Here is a 19,532-nt window from a genome sequence, read left to right as displayed (position 1 = left end):
TGGTGGCATGTATTTTTCATAATATTCTCTTATGATTGTTTGTATTTCTGTGGTGTTGGTTGTGATCTCTCCTCTTCCATTTGTAATTTTATTTGAGTCCTTTCTCTTTTCTTTTTTAAGAAGTCTGGCTAGGGGTTTCTCAGTTTTATTAATATTTTTCAAAAACCAGCTCCTGGTTTCATTGATTTTTTTTTTCTCCTGTGTTTTTGGTTTGGTTGTTTCTATATCACTTTTTTCTGTTCTAATCTTTATGATTTCCCTTCTTCTGCTGTCTTTAGGCTTCATTTGTTTTTTTTTTTTTTTCTAGCTCCTTTGGGTATGAGGTTAGCTTGCATATTTGAGATTTTTCTTGGTATTCGAGGTAGGCTTATATTGGTATGTACTCTCTTCTTATGAACACTTCTGCTGCATCCCAAGATTTCAGATCATTATGTTTTCATTTTCATTTGTTTTCAGGTATTTATTTCTTCTTTAATGGTTGACCCAGTCATTCCTTAGTAGGTTGTTCTTTTAACCTCCATGCATTTGTGTTCTTTCTAAATTTTTTCTTCTAGTTTCTTCAAGTTTCGTAGCCTTACGATCAGCAAAATGCATAGTATGATATCAGTCTTTTTGTGCCTATTGAGGCTTGATTTGTCACCTAGTATGTGGTCCATTCTGTCGAATGTCCCATGTGTACTTGAAAAGATTGTATTTTCTGCTGCTTTAGGATGAAATGTTCTGAATATATGTTAAACCTGTCTGGTCCAGTGTGTCATTCACAGGCATTGTTTCCTTGTTGATTTTCTGCTTAGATGATCTGTCCATTGATATAAGTGGAGTTTTAAAGTTCCTTACAATAAGTGTGTTATTATTAATAAATTCCTTTATGTTTGTTATTAATTGTTCAGTATATTTGGGTGCTCCCACATTGGGGGCATAAATATTTAAGTTGTTAGATCTTCTCATGGAATAGATCACTTTATTTGATATAGTGCCCTTCTTCATCTCTTGTTATAGACCTTGGTTTAAAATCTAGTTTGTCTGATACGAGAATTGCTACTCCAACTTTCTTTTGCTATCCTTTTGCATGGGAGATATTCCTCTATCCCTTCACTCTAACCTGCAGGTGTCTTTAGGTCTAAAATGTAGGCAGTATATAGATGGGCCTTGTTTTTGAATCCAGTCTGACTCCCTATATCTTTTGATTGGAGCATTCAGTCCATTTACATTCAGAGTAATGACTGACAGATATGAACTTAGTGCCATTTTATTACCTATTTTGTTGTTGTTTCTGGAGATTTTCTCTGTTCCTTTCCGGTCTTTATCACTTTTAGTCTTCCTTTTTGCTATTACTTGCAGGGCTGGTTCATTGGTCTTGAACTCCTTTAGTTTTTGTTTGTCTGGGAAACTGTCTCTCCTTCTATTATGAATGATAGCCTTGCGGGATAGAGTATTCTGGGCTGCAGATTTTTTCCATTTAGTGTATTGATTATATCCTGCCACTTTCTCCTGGATGCTAAGTTTCTGTGGAGAGATCTCCTGCTAACCTTATTGGTCTTCCCTTGTAAATTAGAGACTTTTTATCTTGTTGTTTTTAGGATTTTTCTTTATCTCTATATTTTGCAAATTAAACTACTCTGTGTCTTGGCGTTGACCTTCTGTTGGATTTTGATGGGAGTTCTCAGTGCCTCCTGGATTTGGATGTCTGTTTTCATAATTTCCACAAATAAACCTTCTTTCCCCTTTTCTATCTCTTCTTCTTCTGGGACTCCTGTGACACAAATGTTACTATGTTTGATGGAGTCACTGAGTTCCCTGGGTCTGCTTTCATGATCAGGATTTTTCTTTCCCTCTTTTGTCTTTATACTCCCAATTTCGATATGCTTCAGATCCCTTGTAGCCATGGTCCTGCACTATGTCTCAGTCTTCATCACTTCACTGTGTCTTCTATAATCCTGTATTGTTTTCCAGATTCCTCCTTTAGACTATTACTTCCATGACTATTCATTTGCTGTCACTACCAAACTTTTGTTTTCTAGCAAACACCTATTTATTCTTTAAATTCCAGCTGTAGCATCAGTTTGTACCAGACACTTCCCAGTCTCATGCATCTATAAACTATCAGTGATAACATCATATCCAATTTTTATGTTGTTATTTTCTTAATTGTTTGATGTCATTACAAATAGATTGAAAGCCATGCTGTTTTCAACTTTATAACTTCGGCATTTAGTGCCAGCACAAAATAAATATTAACTAAACAAATGAATACCTGAGTGGATAGAGGATAAATGGAGATAGGACAAAGAAAACTTGAATAGAATCTCGGTTATTATGTAGTGGTATATAGAGAGTAGTAAGATATACTTCTTACCTGAATAGTTCAAGGCAGTCATGGGTACTAGGTTAGGAAATTTTTATTTCAGTCATCACATATAATTGTAATCTTCAAAGCATTACTTTGAAATTACAAAGCATTACTTCAAAAAACTGATATATATATATATACATATGTATATATATATATATATACATATGTATATATATATATATATATATATATTTCCTCAAAATCAGTTTTGATGTGTATATATATACGTGTGTGTGTGTATAAAATTTATATATTATATATTATATATATGATGGAGTGGAATGTGGGACTGTCCGTGTTTCAGGTATAGGTTAGCGCCTGGACAATGGAAATGTTAGTAGGAATAAAAGGAGAGAATGAGGTGCAAAACACAGTATTAATTGTATTAATCATTCACACATGGTGACAGAGTGGATGAGAAAAAGCCAGAATACCTGGCAGAATGATTTACTAATAGACAGAGTAAAATTCAGAGAAAAAGTCCAGGGCAACGGGAGAGCAAGAGATGGTTAATTTTGTTTGAGGCATGTTAGTTGGACATCCAGAAAGTTACTGTGAAAACTCAGATCTCTCTGATCTCAGTGTAGTTCTTCAATTCTCTAATGCAGAACAGAGCTATTGAAAGGGGACACAGAGAAGGCAAGTTTTGCAATAAAGCAGGAAGTCAGACAGACTGTGATCCTGGCTGTTCTGGTGTCAGCTTTGATTGAGCAGTCTTGCAGTGATACGCAACAGGCCAGAGTAGTGAAGGGCCACATAAAAGAGTGAAGAAGGCGTAGAAATGGAAGGCCAGCGGGGGATGAAAAACAGACTTTATTTACCTTCCAACTTTACTGGGAGCCACTAGTGAGGGAACTACCTCGGGGAAATTCAGAAAAACTAACAAAAAGTGTATTAAACCAGTCACTGTTAAGCTTCAGAACATTCTGGGCAAATAGACCCAAGCATGGAAAAAAACGCAGCAAAGCAATCTAAATCAACCCTTCTATGTTTTTTCTGCATTTGGATATTAAAAAGATACATAAATGGTAGCAAGAGATAGGGAAAAAAAACCTCTAAATTTACTACTTATTTGTTTTATTAGCTAATAGCAAAGTAAGTCTTCATAAATTATTATTCTACTCTTATTCTGTTATTCTTATTATCCAGCTATATAACAAGCTATATTAGAAAGTGGGTCATTTATAACTGCCAACACCCCTTCCTCTTATTTTCTGTTTGCTGGATATCGTACTTCATATCTAGCCTTTAATTTTGTTAGTGTTCTACTGTTAGTAGTAGCCTCTACTAAAGAATACCCTTTAGCCCTATTTTCTCCTTAAAAGTGACCAAATGAAATGAAATTTGCACCTTTGCTCCAATGAGCAGAATGGAATTATAGTCTATTTACAGTCCCGTTGGTTGTTTTAAGGGCCTTCAGTTCACAGGTTTCATCTTTTTGAAATATGATCTTCTCTCCTGCATGCCAGAAATCTTGCCGGCATTGCTTAGGTCATGTCTCTTTTTATTTAATATAAGGTATTATTATGTAAGAGGAGTGTAGGGTACTTAATAGTTTTAGCTGCTGTGGAAGCTGATCCAGTCTTTCCAAACCATGGGGTTCATATAATATAGTTAAATGCCCTTATAATGAAATCATGCAGTGAGATTGTTCCTACTCGTCTTTTACACATAAAATAATTATGGCCATTCCTACCTCAGCTAAAGACATTTTGCTAAGAAGAAATTGGCTTTTATGTAACAAGGTCTCTGTAGTTTTCTCTAACCAAGATTAGTACTTGGTAAAGCAAGTAGCTATTAACTTCAATCCCTCTATAAAAGGATACATTTAAGTAATTACCATTACTAGCTTCTTGAGAAAATTGTGTATAATTTAGTCATTTATATTGTATGTACAGAGTAATTTGGTACTTGATGAAAATGGTTAACTTGTGTCTGTGACTCTTGCAGATCCTACTGAGCAAGTGACAATACAAGTGCTACCATCAAAAAATGCCATCAAAGAAGGGGATAACATCACTCTTAAGTGTTTGGGAAATGGTAACCCTCCTCCTGAGGAATTTTTGTTTTACTTACCCGTAAGTGCTTACCGATTATGACCTGAGCTAGACTACTATCATTTTGTCCTGTAGTGTGGCCACTGGCTGACATATTAAGAATTATGTGTAGTTGGGCAGCTTAAGAGAGAAAGGTGTTATTCTTGGGGACAAAGGACACCTGTAGAATGTCCTCTGAAAGGTTGTCCTACATTTGTTGGGTTTGGTTTGGTTTCTTTTTGGCAGCTACCAGTGATCTTGCCTTTTTTTCTCAGTTCTAGGAGATTTCAGAGGAAAAAAGGTAAAAAGCTTATCATAGGAAACCATAATTACAAAAACTCTAGTTTTCACTATCTAGATAAGCTGTAAGAATCTGTTCTTCAAAAACAGATAACTCAAAAAAAAAAAAAACCAGATAACTCTAAAATGAAGAATGATGACAGCAATGATGTAGATTCTAAATCTACCACAGTGCCTTTCTGAACACATCTCTGAACCTCTGAAATAGGACCATTCTGTTGCACATGATATTTAGCTTTACACAATAAAGCTAGGGGTTGTATCTTCCCATGGCATATGGTCTTGAAGGGCAAGCTCCTCAACTTTTATCAATATGATAACTGAAAGGAATCATATATAGAGAAAATAATTTGTAACATTCGTCTAGGATGTGTCCTAGATATCATGGTAGTATGGAGTCATACGAGGAAAGAGCTGTTGAAGACACTTGTTTGCTCTCCCAGAACTCTCCCTAGGTTTGTGTATGACCTAAACTTCCACTGATAGAAGCCGTATACAACCATATATTGCATTTACTTATGGGTTATATGTACACATGTTACCCACTGCCTTTCTCAGTAGCATTTAAGAATATCATTACTACATTACTCAGAAGACTAATAACAGCTGATTTCTTTTAGACTGAAATGTTGGTAGAAAACTTTGTTTCTCCCGATAAGTAACAGTTTGTTCTTTGAACAGTACGTTCAAAAACATACTGTTTTTTTCTCCCATGCAAATAAACTTCTGAAACTAACTATGTTTCTACCTTGGCTCTCAGGGAGGACAGGCAAATTTATGTCTTAGCTTTATAACAATATCTGATGATTATAGTTTTTTTATTACTATGTACTCCTAGTTCATCTATATTCTTTTCACTCTTCGTTTATTAATTCTTTTCTTTTTCTTTACTCTTAAAAAACAATTTCTTCTTTCTTCTCCTTTCCTCCCTCAGTCCCTTCCTTCCTTCCTTTCTTCCTTTCTTTTTCTCCTCTCCTTTTTATTTAGATATGTGACATGTTTTCTTTAAGCTGCCTGAAATCTTTTTGTTGAATTAGAGCACATAAATATAAAATGAAATATTGTTTTTTTTTTAATCGGATTTAACTCTTAAATTCCAGCGATGCTGTCAATAGAATAGATATCATCAATATCATGTTTATTAGCTCATCAATTTCCTTAGAACCAAAATTGTAGCTATTTTTCCAGAAATCAGATAACACAAACTCTACTCTCATTTGTCCCATCATAGGAACACCTTCCCTTTTTTTCTCTTACATAAGAAAATGGTATTTTCGTCAAGAAATACAACTCATCTCTTTGTAGCTCCCAAGTATAATTACCTGACATTTTACCTCTATCAACAGGGACAGCCTGAAGGAATAAGAAGCTCAAATACTTACACGTTGACAGATGTGAGGCGCAATGCAACAGGAGACTACAGATGCTCCCTGATAGACAAAAAAAGCATGATTGCTTCAACAGCCATCACTGTTCACTGTAAGTGACCTTATTCTTCATTACCAACTTCACTTGAAAGGCCTCTAACAGTCTAACTTGGCTGTCTTTTCAAATAAATCGCAACTGTATTTTTCTTAAGTAGCGTGGTTTCAATTGACTTACTGAAGTGCATCAGAGCAAACTCAGCTTCGGTCCAGATTTGCCCTGCAATATTGAAATCTTGAGTGGATCTAATAAGTGCAACTTTCGAGAGTGGTAAACCTCCATCTTCTTTCTAAATGTCTTCAGTCTGTGGTATCCACAGAATATTCATGTGGATCTTAAATTACTCATTTTTTATTTTAAGAAAATACTTAGATATTCTCAAAGTTCACAAGGTTTGTACTTGGCCTAGAAAAAAACTGTAGATTAAGTATTCTTTTTAATTATTATTATTACAGAATAACATTAGCACCCAAACCCAAGCAACATAGAGTCTTACTGTAGACTCAACCTTTGGAAGCAGCAGAGGTAGAGACCACTAAAAGCCATTTAATATTGGCCTCTGTATAGAAGAATAGAAGATTTCTAGAAACAGAAACTCTTCAGAATCACCCTAAATGTGTTTCTTAACTTTTAACCTACTTTTGATCACCAAATACTCCAAAAGTTATACTTTAGTGTGATTTAAAAAAAAGAGAGGTACATCAGAAAGAGTACCTCACGTCCTTAATTTTGTAATTTCTGACATTTCTTTATATACCTGATGCATTGTGGAAAGGGGAGACTAATTTGAACTGCTCCCCAGTGACACTAGAATTTACAGAGTGCTTTAGCAAACGTCATTGTTGCTTGGAGGTGTAGGCCAAACTTTCTAGTAAGTCCTTTGAACCCAGTAGCACCTCTTAACATGCTCCGTCGCGATGAAGTTTCCCTCGGCACGAAGTGCTCTAATCCCATTGAGTACGAGGGACTTCTTTCTTTCAAAATGGAAAGAGACTAGAAATTGTTCTGAAGAAATGGTTCTAAAGCTCTCATTCTACCTATAATGCTTGGAAAACATATAGGATAGGAGCTAAAACTTTGAGGGCGGTACAAGGAGATACACTGGGGAATAGAGTAACCAGATGGTTGCTTTTGAGTTTCTGATGTTGGGAGCACACTCTGGGGAGCCCTACAGAAATAGCAGACTGTTAAGAAATGTTCGCAGCCAGGCCATTTCTCTATTTGCACCATATTCATGTTGTATAGTTCTGAGTGTGTCTGCCGTCAGAAACTGGTTAGAGAGAAAGCAGTGATCTCTCGGGATTAAAACAATGCTGCTTTTTCTCTGAGGACAAGTCAGTCCTGGGACCATTTTTCCAGACTGTTCCATGACCAAAAAAAAAAAAAAGAAAGAAAGAAAGAAAGAAAGAAAGAAAAAGAAGAAAGGGAAGTAAGAGAATACAACTAACTGATAGAATTTCCTGTGAAATAACTCTCTGATATTCTTGTCCATGAGATCTGTGGACCAATAACCAATAATCCAGTGCCTGGAGATGGTACAGTAAGCTTATGTTTAAGAGATGCCAGCTACTCAGGACCCTAAAAGAAAGGAAAAGGCCCTTATTTGTATCACTGGTGGTTGAGGCATGGAGGGATAGTTGGCAGAGTAATAAGGCAAATGTGGTACAGCCACATTGTACCTCAGTGATCAGCTGTGATAAAGAAAAACAAAATTAAACAAAAGTATGTTAACAGTTTAATTGGATTTTAGTGCACTTAATTGGATTTAAATGCTTTTTGGTTGTGAAAGGTAGATGAAAACATCAGGCTTCAAGGCCTGTATTTCTCTTTAAAGGCTGAAATAAGGATTGCAAATAAAGAAGATTTTACTCTGAATTACATGAAATGAAAACATAAAAATTCTGGGTTTTGCCCGTTTATCCTTGATTGCTTGTCTGTTGTCTGAAAACAAGATTTGTCTCCTTTCCGTAGATGACGAAAGGGAATGTGGATAGAGACGCACCAGGTCCCACTCGCACGTGTGTGCAGAATAGACCCCTCATCAGGGCTCTCCGCCCACAGACCCAGAGTTGCTGAGGAAGCGTCTGCTATTCCTCTGCCAATTCATGCACAGATAGACTCTTCATCAGAACTGTCAGAGTCCATCACCAGCCTTTAAAATCACTTCTTTTATCCTCTCACTGGCAGGTTAACTGTCCGACTAACAAAAGCTTCTGACTCTCCCTGCATAGGGTTTTCATCTAAGTGTAACCAATCCAGATTTTCTGAGGAAACTCCACTTCCTCTTTCCTATATGATAATGGATATTTTAGTATTATTGAGACTGTGTGAAGGCAGACTTCTTTCCTACATCCAGTCATTGTTTTCCAGAGCCTAGCATGGGGCAGACACTGTGGATGGACGGTGACAACTCAAGGGTCCTGCCTTCATGGTTCTTACAGTCTAACAGGAAAAACAAGTGTTAAAAATGATGCTGGCCCACTATCGACCCACGGCAGTTTTAACATGTGAAACTAAGAAGAAGCACGGGGTGCAGTGGGAAATCCCCAGTGCTGTAGAAGAAAGTCTCAATTCATAGCATGGCAAACACAGTCCTTTAGAGTCTGGCCTCCACTAATTATGTAGGCTTATCATTCATGTGTTATAACCATTCATGCCAGATTACTCACGGTGGTGCAATCTGCCGTGCTCTGTCAGCATTTTGCCGTTGTTTATGTGACAGAAGTTTTCCCTATATCTCCATTTATCAAAGCCCTTCTCAACTGTCAAGGACCACAAGCAGATACTGCTGCATATACAAAGCCTTTATTACTGCTGTGTAATGCACTTGGGCTCTGTTCTCTATACTCCCATAAGTCTTTGCTTCTACCTCTCTTTGTAGCCCTTTCTTTAGTTTTTCAACAAATACTAATTGAACTTCTGATCTATAGCATGGATGCTAGTAGATGCGGATTTCATGCTGCTGTGTATCAGAGTCACTTAGCACAGTGCATACTACATCTACCTCAAAAATTGTAAATCGTAAGCTTATATCCATCTCTATATCTTGTCAGTGCTTGCAACTTAGTAGCTGCACAATAAATGTTTGTTCTGTTGAATTAGATTTTCCTCATACAGATCATACTGCGATAGTAAGATTTTTATAGAAATTGCTTTCCATCTGAAAGATTATACCTCCTTAGATGTGTTTATTCTGTTTTTAAAAAATGATGCCTGCTGCCAGCGTACCTAACAATAGATCTTATTTAAAATTTCAGCTGCATAAGAAATGGAATTGCATTAAAAAAAAATCTAACTACCATAGTCCGTTCTCTCTGAAGAAACGGATAGACTACTTCGTGGTTTTTCAGATTATCACCTGCTGTCTAAATATACTTAATTTTCTTCTGGCATGCCTTACCAACTCTTTTTATAATATTTACCTAGTCATCATCTTTCTTTTCTTCCAGAAATGATTTAAGAATTGTTTTTCTTGAGGTAGTAGACCCCAGGGGAATACTTCTATGCAGTCAAAACATCAGTCATGTTAACTGCAAATAAATGCATAATCAGTTAGATTGACCATTTCCCTGTCCAAACTGGTCTCAAACATGGCTTGAAAAAGTGGACTGATTACACTACAGTTCAGTTATTTTGGTCACATAAATCAGTTCTGAATTTTGAAGACTGTTATAAGGATTTCTTTTTTGTTTTTTTTTTTTCTTTTCTTTTTTTTTGGCGGGGAGGGTCTTTCATCTTTTCTTCTTCAAAATATTTTGACTTTCTCTCCTGGAGTTTGAATTTCAAGCAGATTTTCTGTTTCACAGATTTGGATTTGTCCTTAAACCCAAGTGGGGAAGTGACCAAGCAGATCGGTGATGCCTTGCCTGTGTCATGCACAATATCTGCTAGTAGGAATGCAACTGTGGTATGGATGAAAGTAAGTCATATTTCTTGATAATATTACACTGTTTGGACTGACTCCTTTTTGACTCTTTTGCATTTAATTGGACATCTAAATATCTAAGTATGTTTATACACCCACACTCATGCTCTCCTTCTCTATATTATAATCATATAAATGATGTCACAGTAAAATTTTAGAGGTACCCAACAACAGTATGGCATCCATAATTGATTGTCTGAAATATACTTTGGGACATTGATTAATGTGTATCTACTTTGGGACTTTGATTTATGTGTATCTACATTGTTTTATATGTATTTATGTGAATTCTACACATACACACATGCTCACAGACCCACACATGTATACGGTTATATGCTCTAGAGCTTAACAATCTTCAGTGTGTTTTAACCCACATTATTCTCACATGACACGTACAAAGAACCCTGTGAAATATGCAGGATATTTATTATTTCCCCACATAATTCGGAAAGAAGTTGAGGCAAGAGAAATCAGAAAGCTCTTAAGTAGCAGAGTTAGACTCAAACTCAGGCCTTGCTGGGTTTAATAAATACATGCTCTGATCACGTAACTTTCAGCCTGAAACTGACCTTACGTGTCTGAACGTGAGTTCATTGAATTCGTAGCACCTTGAAAGTAGAGCTACCTTTTGAGCCGTGGGCCATAGTGGAACACCTGGAACACAGTGGAGCTTGGTCAGTATTTCCTAGTGAGTGCCTCTAGTCTTGTAATTGTCTGAAGTGTAGGCCATTACTGAGAACCTAGTCATTGTTACCTTTTTAGAGTGAGTTAGTAGGATTGGTACTTGGTGATTTGAGACAAGGTTATCAACAAAGGAAAGGTTGTAATTCCACTACTAAGTCCTCAGCTAGTATATCTAAACACCCAGTGCCCATGTTGACAAAACACACATAAACCATTTCACATAGGAGTTGACAAGAATTATCTTTATAAAAAATTGTGAAGAATTGTATTGTTAGAATTTCTTCTTGCTGAAAATACACATTGTTTTGTATTGCTTTTGATCACTTTTAACACTAGATCCTCTCTGACTAGCTTTTTTGCTTTTAAAGTGCAGTTCCTTATTTTATTCTCTTTTAATTGAAGCCTCCTCACCCTTCTTTGCATTCAGATAATTAAAATGTCACTCTGTAGACTGAATATTTACTGTGATATATTTGTAGTAGTCTGTGGTCAAAGGGCTAGACAAGTCCTAGGCAACCAGACTACTCAGTAATCATACAAGCACTTAATTGTTTTACTACAGGACTAGAGAGACTAAGTTTACTTGGCTAAACTAGTTTCTACATTAACTGCAGTCACTGTTGTTAATTGAATGCCTAATGTTAGTAGTGTTGTGTTGATCAAAGTGGTCTAGCTACTACTGGTTAGTAGTTGGGGAGTGGAGAAAAATTCATAGTGGGGAAAGACCACATGATGTTAGAATTGTGTTTCATTAAATACCATTATTTTCTGTATACCAAGTGATTTTTTTTATTTTTTTTATTTTTTTTTTTAATTTTATTTTTTTATTTATTTTTTTTTTTTTAATTTATTTGACAGACAAAGATCACAAGTAGGCAGAGAGGCAGGCAGAGAGAGAGGAAGGAAAGCAGGCTCCTCTGTGGAGCAGGGAGCCCGATGCGGGGCTCGATCCCAGGACCCTGGGATCATGACCTGAGCCGAAAGCAGAGGCTTTAACCCACTGAGCCACCCAGGCGCCCCCAAAGTGATTTTTTTTAAATTAAATGTTGCATTTCATTTGTTCATAGAAATTAGGATAGGAAGCTGTTAGTAATGATTTCTTTACAAACATTTTGTCATAACTACCATGGCCCTGTAATGGATCCCCTGTCTTGGTAAATACATCCCATCAGATGGCTTTCTCACATTTATGCCTATCATTGGTAACTTAGCACAGGTCTTCACTGTCTTTCAATACTAGTTCATCTACGGGGACTTACAAGGAGTAGCTGTTATCAGTTGAGAACTTTCTGAATGTGAACACATTATATTACTTACATAGTTAGTCCTCAAACAATTCAGTATGTTAAGATTATTATCCCATTTCAAAAAGAAGAAAACTGAGTCTCCAAAGTTTATGAACTTGTTCCACATTATAAATTCAGTAAATGAAAGAGTTTGAAATAAAACTCTTGAGTGTATAAAACTACAAAGGAGAAGGGAAATCTGTTTTTGGAAGTGTCTGAAGAAAAAGGAACTTGCATTTTCCTTAGATCTGGAAGAATAATCTCAGGTTTCAGGTTCCGTGATTATCTAATAAATACATGAAGAAGTTGTATTTGAGCCATATGAAATAACTAACTTTTTGTTTACTCAGGACAACATCAGGCTTCGATCAAGCCCATCATTTTCTAGTCTCCATTATCAGGATGCTGGAAACTATGTCTGTGAAACTGCTCTGCAGGAGGTGGAAGGTCTAAAGAAAAGAGAGTCGTTGACACTCATAGTAGAAGGTAATAAACACTGGCGCACCAGTGCAAAGTTTTCTTTGAGAATTTGATATTCAGTTTCTTTGATGATCTTAGTGTAACATCTTATTTTAATTCTAATGATATTTTAGGAAAACCTCAAATCAAAATGACAAAGAAAACTGATCCCAGTGGACTGTCTAAAACAATAATCTGCCATGTGGAAGGTTTTCCGAAGCCAGCTATACAGTGGACAATTACTGGCAGCGGAAGCGTCATAAACCAAGCAAGTATTTGTCCTCTTCTTACATGCCGCGCTTGGCCCAAAGTGGGCTTTTACGGAGGTGCCTGAGCTGTAGACTAGCTTGTTAGCAACATGAAATTGGCAGTCTATTCTCAGAGGAAGCTTTTGCTAACTTCTTAATTTTTCCAAAGGAAAGAACATGGCTCAAAGAGAAATTTTAAATCCCAGGGCCATGGAGAATGGAAGAATCATTATGTTGTGGTCAGTATCTGTTTTTAGAAGAATGTAAATTGGGTGTTGTTCCATGGTCATTAGTTTCTGAAACTCGGGTGATTAAAACATTAAGGTATACACTTTTCTGCATCATAAACTTACACATCTGAGTATAAGTGGCCTCCATTACTTTGCTTACTTAAGCACATTAAGGGATATTTTTTCCTCAAACTGGGCCCTGGGGGGGTGGTGAGGAACACAGTCTCCGTTTGTGAACATATGGTCTAAATTGTGTATGCCAGGGCTAGGGCCAGAGTTAGGCTAGCTAAATATCTAGTGTCTAGGACATTTCCTTCTAAACAAAACTTCAGTATTTGTAACTTTGTCAGGACATTTTAGTAATAGTTAGTAATAGTAAAGGGCTAAGAACTTAGGGACTACCAATAATTTTCATCTTGACCATCCCAAAAGCAAAAAAAGAAGAAGAGAGAGAATCTGGCCTAGGGGTTCAGAACTATCTTTCATTCAATTGCTAGTTTGCTCAGGTTGCTGACATACTTGTTAATTCATTTTTCTCTACAATAGTCTTCATGTTCCTTTTCTCGGTGGAGCCAGTTAAAGACTCTTCAGGAACACCCAGAGGGGCCATTTGATTATCTGAATCCTCTGTGCTGCCTTCTCCCCACGTTTAGGCCCAGTTGATAATCCAGGAAGGCATTCATAAAGCAGAGTTGCATGTAGTTTGAAGTTAAAATTCCTTTCTCTGACGGGGAAGTTGGGCTGCTGGTCCAGCTTATACAACATAGTTTTGCAGAGCAAGGTGGAGTTTGGCTCTTTCACACCTGTGGGTGATGCATAACTCCCAAGTATAGAAGCTCCCCAAAGGAGCGGACACAGTTGAAGCAAATATATGTCAGTCAGTTGTGCGTCCAGCTCTTGGTTTCAGTTCGGGTCATGATCTCAGGGTTGTGAGATTGAGCCCTGTGTGAAGTCAGGCTCCACACTCAGCCGGGAGTCTGCTTGAGAGTCTCTCCCTCTCCCTTCTCCCCATCCCCCGCTCCTGTGTGTGCACACACTCTCTAATATAAATAAATCTTCAAAAAATGACTGTTTCTTTTCTATTCTGTCCTTTTTGCTCTCTAGTTTAATTAAATAATAATTGTAGCAAAAAGAACCTTTGGGTACTGGTAATACAAGCGTGGGAAATAGAAAAATAAGCACACAATAAATATTTGAGGAATGAACAGATACAAAGATTTAAAAGGCCACTCTTAGAATGAGTACGTATATTTTACAGAGATAAAACAAAAACAAAGACTCAGTGAGAAAGTCATGTGAAAAATACTAGTGGGAAGTGGAAAAATAGCATGTGAACTTACTATGAGGATAAAAATAACAATGCCATTCTTCATTGTCAAGGAGAAGGATTGATTCTGGCCCACTAGGTGATATGTTATTTTTCTTGTTCTAGGATTGTGCTGATCTATCCATAATCTTTTATTTGTTCCCTCCTCAATCATATGGTGAATCTATTGTTTTATAATTACTGATGCCTCTAAGCACTCTTGCCCCTGGGACTAGACAGTATCCCTAAGCCAGAGACTATCTTTTGTCCTCAAGGCCCTCATCATATAGTTGACGAGAAAGCAAATAAAGAACAAAGGTAGGCATGGTGTGCAGAATGCAGCTCAGAAAATAGCTCCGGTACATGTTTGCTTTAGTACAGTTGGATTTAGGAGTCAAGTTCTGGGGAAGAGATGAAAGTGAATTGTCTAAGGGTACCTGACTGGCTCAGTCGATAGAGCATGTGACTCCTGATCTTAAGGTTCTTAAGTTCAAGCCCCACGTGGGATGTAGAGATTACTTAAAAGAAAAAGAAAAGAAAATGAATATTTCTTATTTTTGGAGGAATTAAATGCAGTGATTGCCCTTATTAAGACCTCACAAAAACCAAATGAACTTACCAGTCACTGAAAAATAACCCATTCTCCGTAGTTAGCTTGGAAAGTGAGAAAAAGTTGTTTGATTTTTCCCATGAGCAAATCATACATATATAAGTACTTAGATATAATGGTTTAAGGTAGCCCCTGAAGTGAAAAACAATGATATAATTTACAAATAAGATTTAAATTCTTAAGTTTATTAAGAGAAAATTGGTGATTAGATAATCACTAATTATTTTGAGACAAATACTATGATGCCAAAATATTAATTAACATGAGAATCTCTCAAAAGAGAAGAGTTTAGGGGCGCCTGGGTGGCTCAGTGGGTTAAAGCCTCTGCCTTCGGCTCGGGCGTGACCCCAGCGTCCTGGGATCGAGCCCCAAATCGGGATCGAGCCCCACATCGGGATCTCTGCTCGGCGGGGAGCCTGCTTCCTCCTCTCTCTCTGCCTGCTTCTCTGCCTACTCGTGATCTCTGCCAAATAAATAAATAAAAATCTTTAAAAAAAAAAAAAAGAAGAGTTTAATGAATTCAATTTTTAGAATTTACAATAGAAGCATAAACAGAAAATCAGTTATGGATTCACTAATCTTCCTGCCTGTGGATATAAGCCTGAATTTGTTTTTATCGATGACCTTACATATGCCCTTGAACACCAGGTAGCACTGTGAAGCACCTCCCCTGCTTCACTCAGTATTACTCTTCTCCAAGGTTTTAATCCATTTCTTTTCCTAAACCCATCTTCCCTCTTCTTTTCCAGACAGAGGAATCTCCTTATATCAATGGCAGGTATTATAGTAAAATTATCATTTCCCCTGAAGAGAATGTTACATTAACTTGCACAGCAGAAAACCAGCTGGAGAGAACAGTAAACTCCTTGAATGTCTCTGCTAGTGAGTATTTCATTTCTGGCATTAAAAAAAGTAAGAAAATTTGAAGTTATTCTTCATTAGTTTAAAATCTTCAATTCCATCTTCCTGTACTGCATTATGGTAAGTTTTATGTATTTATTTTGCATCTGGTATCATCATCATAGGCTCTTTTTTGTTTTGTTTTGTTTTGTTTTGTTCTGGTGTCCATCCTGTATTATCCTTGTCTTGACAGTTGAATCATTTCATGTTTTATGGGTCAGAGACCTTTTCTGGTAGGAATATTTCCCAAGAGCAACAGAGGATAAGAACCGAGTTATTGTTATTTAATCCATGTTATAATTCAGAATAGAGATAACTCAAAGATTATCTTCAAGCATTTTTTTACAGTTTTAGTTTGGGTAAAATTTTAATTCCTTTTAATCTGTTATTTTGCATTCTAATTCTTTGTGGTATTTATCCTACCTTAATTTTGAATAGGAATGCCACATGCACAGTCATTTAGCAAATTGGTAGGAAAACTGATAATAGAATTTATGAAATCTAGTTTCAGAATTGGTGCTTTTGATCATAGTTGAGTCATGGCTAAAAATTAGATATTGAAATTATCCTAGAAAAGAAAGAAATCTGACATGCTGAGCAGCTCTCCCAAAACAGTTGTCATTTAATAAGAAGTTACCCACAATATTTAATTCTGTCCTTGTTCCAATTGCTCTGTAAGCTTTCAGTCAGGACAGATCCTGGAATGAGGCGTTGTTCTGGACAGGATGCTAACTGACCTTTCAAACTTTCACCTTTGAGTCAGTTGGATTCCTGTCTGTGACATTAGCAGGGTAGGGGTATACCACCTCCTAGGAGGTAGCTGGAGCTGGGAAAAAATAATTGTGTAAAGATAATGATCCCTCACAGAATACGACTGGAATATAAAAAAGCCTGATGGAGTGACCGGAGAAAAGAACCAAACAAATTTACCTCTAAAATAGGTGCATTGACTTCTTAAAATTAAATTTAGTGTGTACTGATTTGTCCTACCTAGAAAGAGGACTTATCCTTTCTTCCCGAACAAAAGTTTCTCTTTTATTCTAACCTATTGAGTAGTGGCTTCTAGATCTTGCAGTGGCTTGATGAACATTTAATACAGTTGTTTTCAAATGTAGGGAGCACCTCCTGATATTCCAACATAGTATGTATGAGAAGGGGTCTGGAAATCTGCATTTTGACAGATGGTCCTGGAAGTTCTGGTACAGGTCTATAGAAGACTATTTATATAATGTAATATTAGATGATGATCCAGCACATTGGCGATTCTTAAAACGGGCCAGGAGCATGATGCTATCACCGTGCTATCTCCACATCATTTGGAGGACTTCTGCGAACATCACAGATGATGCCTCTTTGCCTCTGAGACGTCCCGTGTTAACCTCCACCCCCACGACTGCGAGACCATCTCTAGAGTCAGGCCCCTGATACTAGAGGATAAAAAGGAATTTGCCACCAAGGCAGGAAAAGTCGAGAAACACTGCACTATAGATTTGATATATGGCAACTTGTTTCTCTTAAAGAAAAAAGTTCTATAAAAAAGTGGTAAATAGTGGAGAAATTAATATGGATTTAAGATTAACACTAAAGCTTGTCAGTTGTGAAATTTTCTATGGTAGATTAATACCTTCGCAGTTTTAACGACTCTCCTTAAAACAAGATTAATTTCTTTGTAGGGAAGTTCACGCTCTATTAAATGTAAATTTTTTTTTCTAGCTTTAGCTGTAGAATAGATATTTTATCTTTGAGTATTATTACATCATACTATAATGGTAAAGGTGACTTTCATATATCAACAAATTTTGTTTTTAATTTCATATTAACATTTTTCATTTCAGTAAGTATTCCAGAGCACGATGAGGCAGACGAGATAAGTGGTAGGTACTACGCTGCCGACTCTTCTTCCTTGACTATCAGCTCAAGATTTATGAAGTGTCATTGTATAAGTAATTTCTTAGCTGCCACAATTTTGACTTGAACTAAAATAGCAAATGAGACAAGATAGTAAGAATGCTAAAAATTTTATCTTTTAAAAGCACAAGTTTGCATGTTACTCAGAGTAGTAGTGAGCCTTAATTATTTTTAACAAGAACGAATAACCAGATTGACTTCTTCTCAGAAATCCTTGGCAGTGTCTGTAACTGCATGGTCTTTTCTTCTCTGTTGTAGATGAAAACAGAGAAAAGGTGAATGACCAGGCAAAACTAATTGTGGGAATCGTGGTTGGTCTCCTCCTCGCTGCCCTAGTCGCTGGTGTGGTCTACTGGCTGTACATGAAGAAATCAAAGTAAGTTACGGAAGGAAGACCTGACTTGTTCAGGGACTTCCACTGGGAGAATTATTAATACAGTGTGTTCATGAACTCACTTCAGCTGGGCATGTGATTTCTGTAATAGGAAAGGCATGTCCCCCAATCGGGCTGATCATTATGTTTTGCTTTCCCTTAGTTCACAGTGACTGCTTTGACCGCATCAGATAATTGAATTGAGATGTGATTTCACATGCGTCCCCTTATTTTTCTCAGACTGTAGTCTAAATTCAATTATTTGATTCCTTTTCCATGCCTAGCGGGTGTTTTAAAAAGCATATACTTCCAAAAGGTCAGCTATTCTAAGCCATGTGGCTGAGGATGGTGGAGATGAATTAAAAGTGGTTAGTCCATCCTGTGGGAATGGCCAGGTGTCTGCAGTGATGGGTCTGGCCAACAGGGAAACTGTCGTTGAGGTAGTATTGTCACTTCTCTGCTCTAGTTAAGTCACTTTGGTCCATGAAAGGATCTAAATCAGGAAAAAAAGAAAAATTTGTCATTTTGTCTGCAGTTTAAAAAGAAAATTAGACAAAGTAACCAGGACTTCTTTAAAAAATACTTAGATGGTGTTTAGATTAAAAATTATTAGTTGTAGGGGCTCCTGGGTGGCTCAGTTTGTAAAGCATCTGCCTTGGGCTCAGGTCCTGGGATTGAGTCCCACATCGGGCTCCCTGCTCAGCAGAGAGCTTGCTTCTCCCTTTCCCTCTGCCTGCCGCACCCCCTGCTTGTGTGTGCTCTTTCTCTCCCTCTCTGTCAAATAAAGTCTTAAAAAAAAAAAAATTATTAGTCATAAATAATACAGGTGCAGCCAACTTTACAAATTAACTAACCATGGTTTATAATGAAAATCTGATTAACCAGTGATGATTCTTGACATAAACACATGCCTAATATTCCTCATCACCCTAGTCTTGACCCCAGATTTGGTTGTGAGTGGGTAGAGTTGGGGTCCTAGCATTTGCATGTTTAAAGTTTCCTTAGTGATTCTGCGGTATACCATTGGTTTCAAACCTGAGGAAATTGATTTTCACAAGGGGATGTGGATAGCGAGTGGCAACTTTGGACTTAATTTTGTAATTTCTTGATGTCTGATATCACCACCCCTTTCAACAAGTCAGGTAAGTCAACTTTAAAGAAAATCAAAAGAAAAAGCAGACGCAATAAGACCCATGATCTTACTCCAAAAAGAAAGCAATTTCAGTAAAGAAAGTAATATTCGAATGGAGCTGCCATCGAAGGGAGGCGATAGCTCAGAAATTTTCAAGGTCACATCGTATGAGCACATACTGAGCTCTGTTTTTTTTGTTTGTTTGGCTGGTTTTTTTAAAATTTTTTTAAATTTATTTTTATTTTTATTTTTTTTTTTTTGAGCTATGTTTTGATCCTGCAGCTCATCTCTGAAGTAGATACTGTTATTACTCGTATTTTACATTTGAAAGAATGAAGGCAGAGAATGATTAAA

At 36.9% G+C, this 19,532-nt stretch overlaps 1 protein-coding gene across 4 annotated transcripts in view; it reads left to right on the top strand.

Moving 5' to 3' along the window:
• Window positions 1-19,532, top strand: part of ALCAM (activated leukocyte cell adhesion molecule) — a 207,452-nt gene that overhangs the window by 168,668 nt on the left and 19,252 nt on the right. For 3 of the 4 annotated variants that reach the window (XM_032350142.1, XM_032350150.1, XM_032350168.1), the window contains 8 exons: window positions 4,304-4,431; window positions 6,036-6,168; window positions 9,921-10,033; window positions 12,363-12,498; window positions 12,606-12,739; window positions 15,615-15,747; window positions 17,601-17,639; window positions 17,932-18,049. In XM_032350142.1, coding sequence (XP_032206033.1) covers window positions 4,304-4,431; window positions 6,036-6,168; window positions 9,921-10,033; window positions 12,363-12,498; window positions 12,606-12,739; window positions 15,615-15,747; window positions 17,601-17,639; window positions 17,932-18,049 — 934 coding nt within the window. The remainder of the gene's footprint in view (window positions 1-4,303; window positions 4,432-6,035; window positions 6,169-9,920; window positions 10,034-12,362; window positions 12,499-12,605; window positions 12,740-15,614; window positions 15,748-17,600; window positions 17,640-17,931; window positions 18,050-19,532) is intronic. The other variant, XM_032350159.1, reaches the window with a different exon arrangement.

This window comes from Mustela erminea, chromosome 1 (genome assembly GCF_009829155.1).
Source record: "Mustela erminea isolate mMusErm1 chromosome 1, mMusErm1.Pri, whole genome shotgun sequence".
NCBI lineage: Eukaryota > Metazoa > Chordata > Mammalia > Carnivora > Mustelidae > Mustela > Mustela erminea.
Note: the sequence above shows the minus strand (reverse complement) of the source record. Positions and strands in the feature narration are given on the sequence as shown.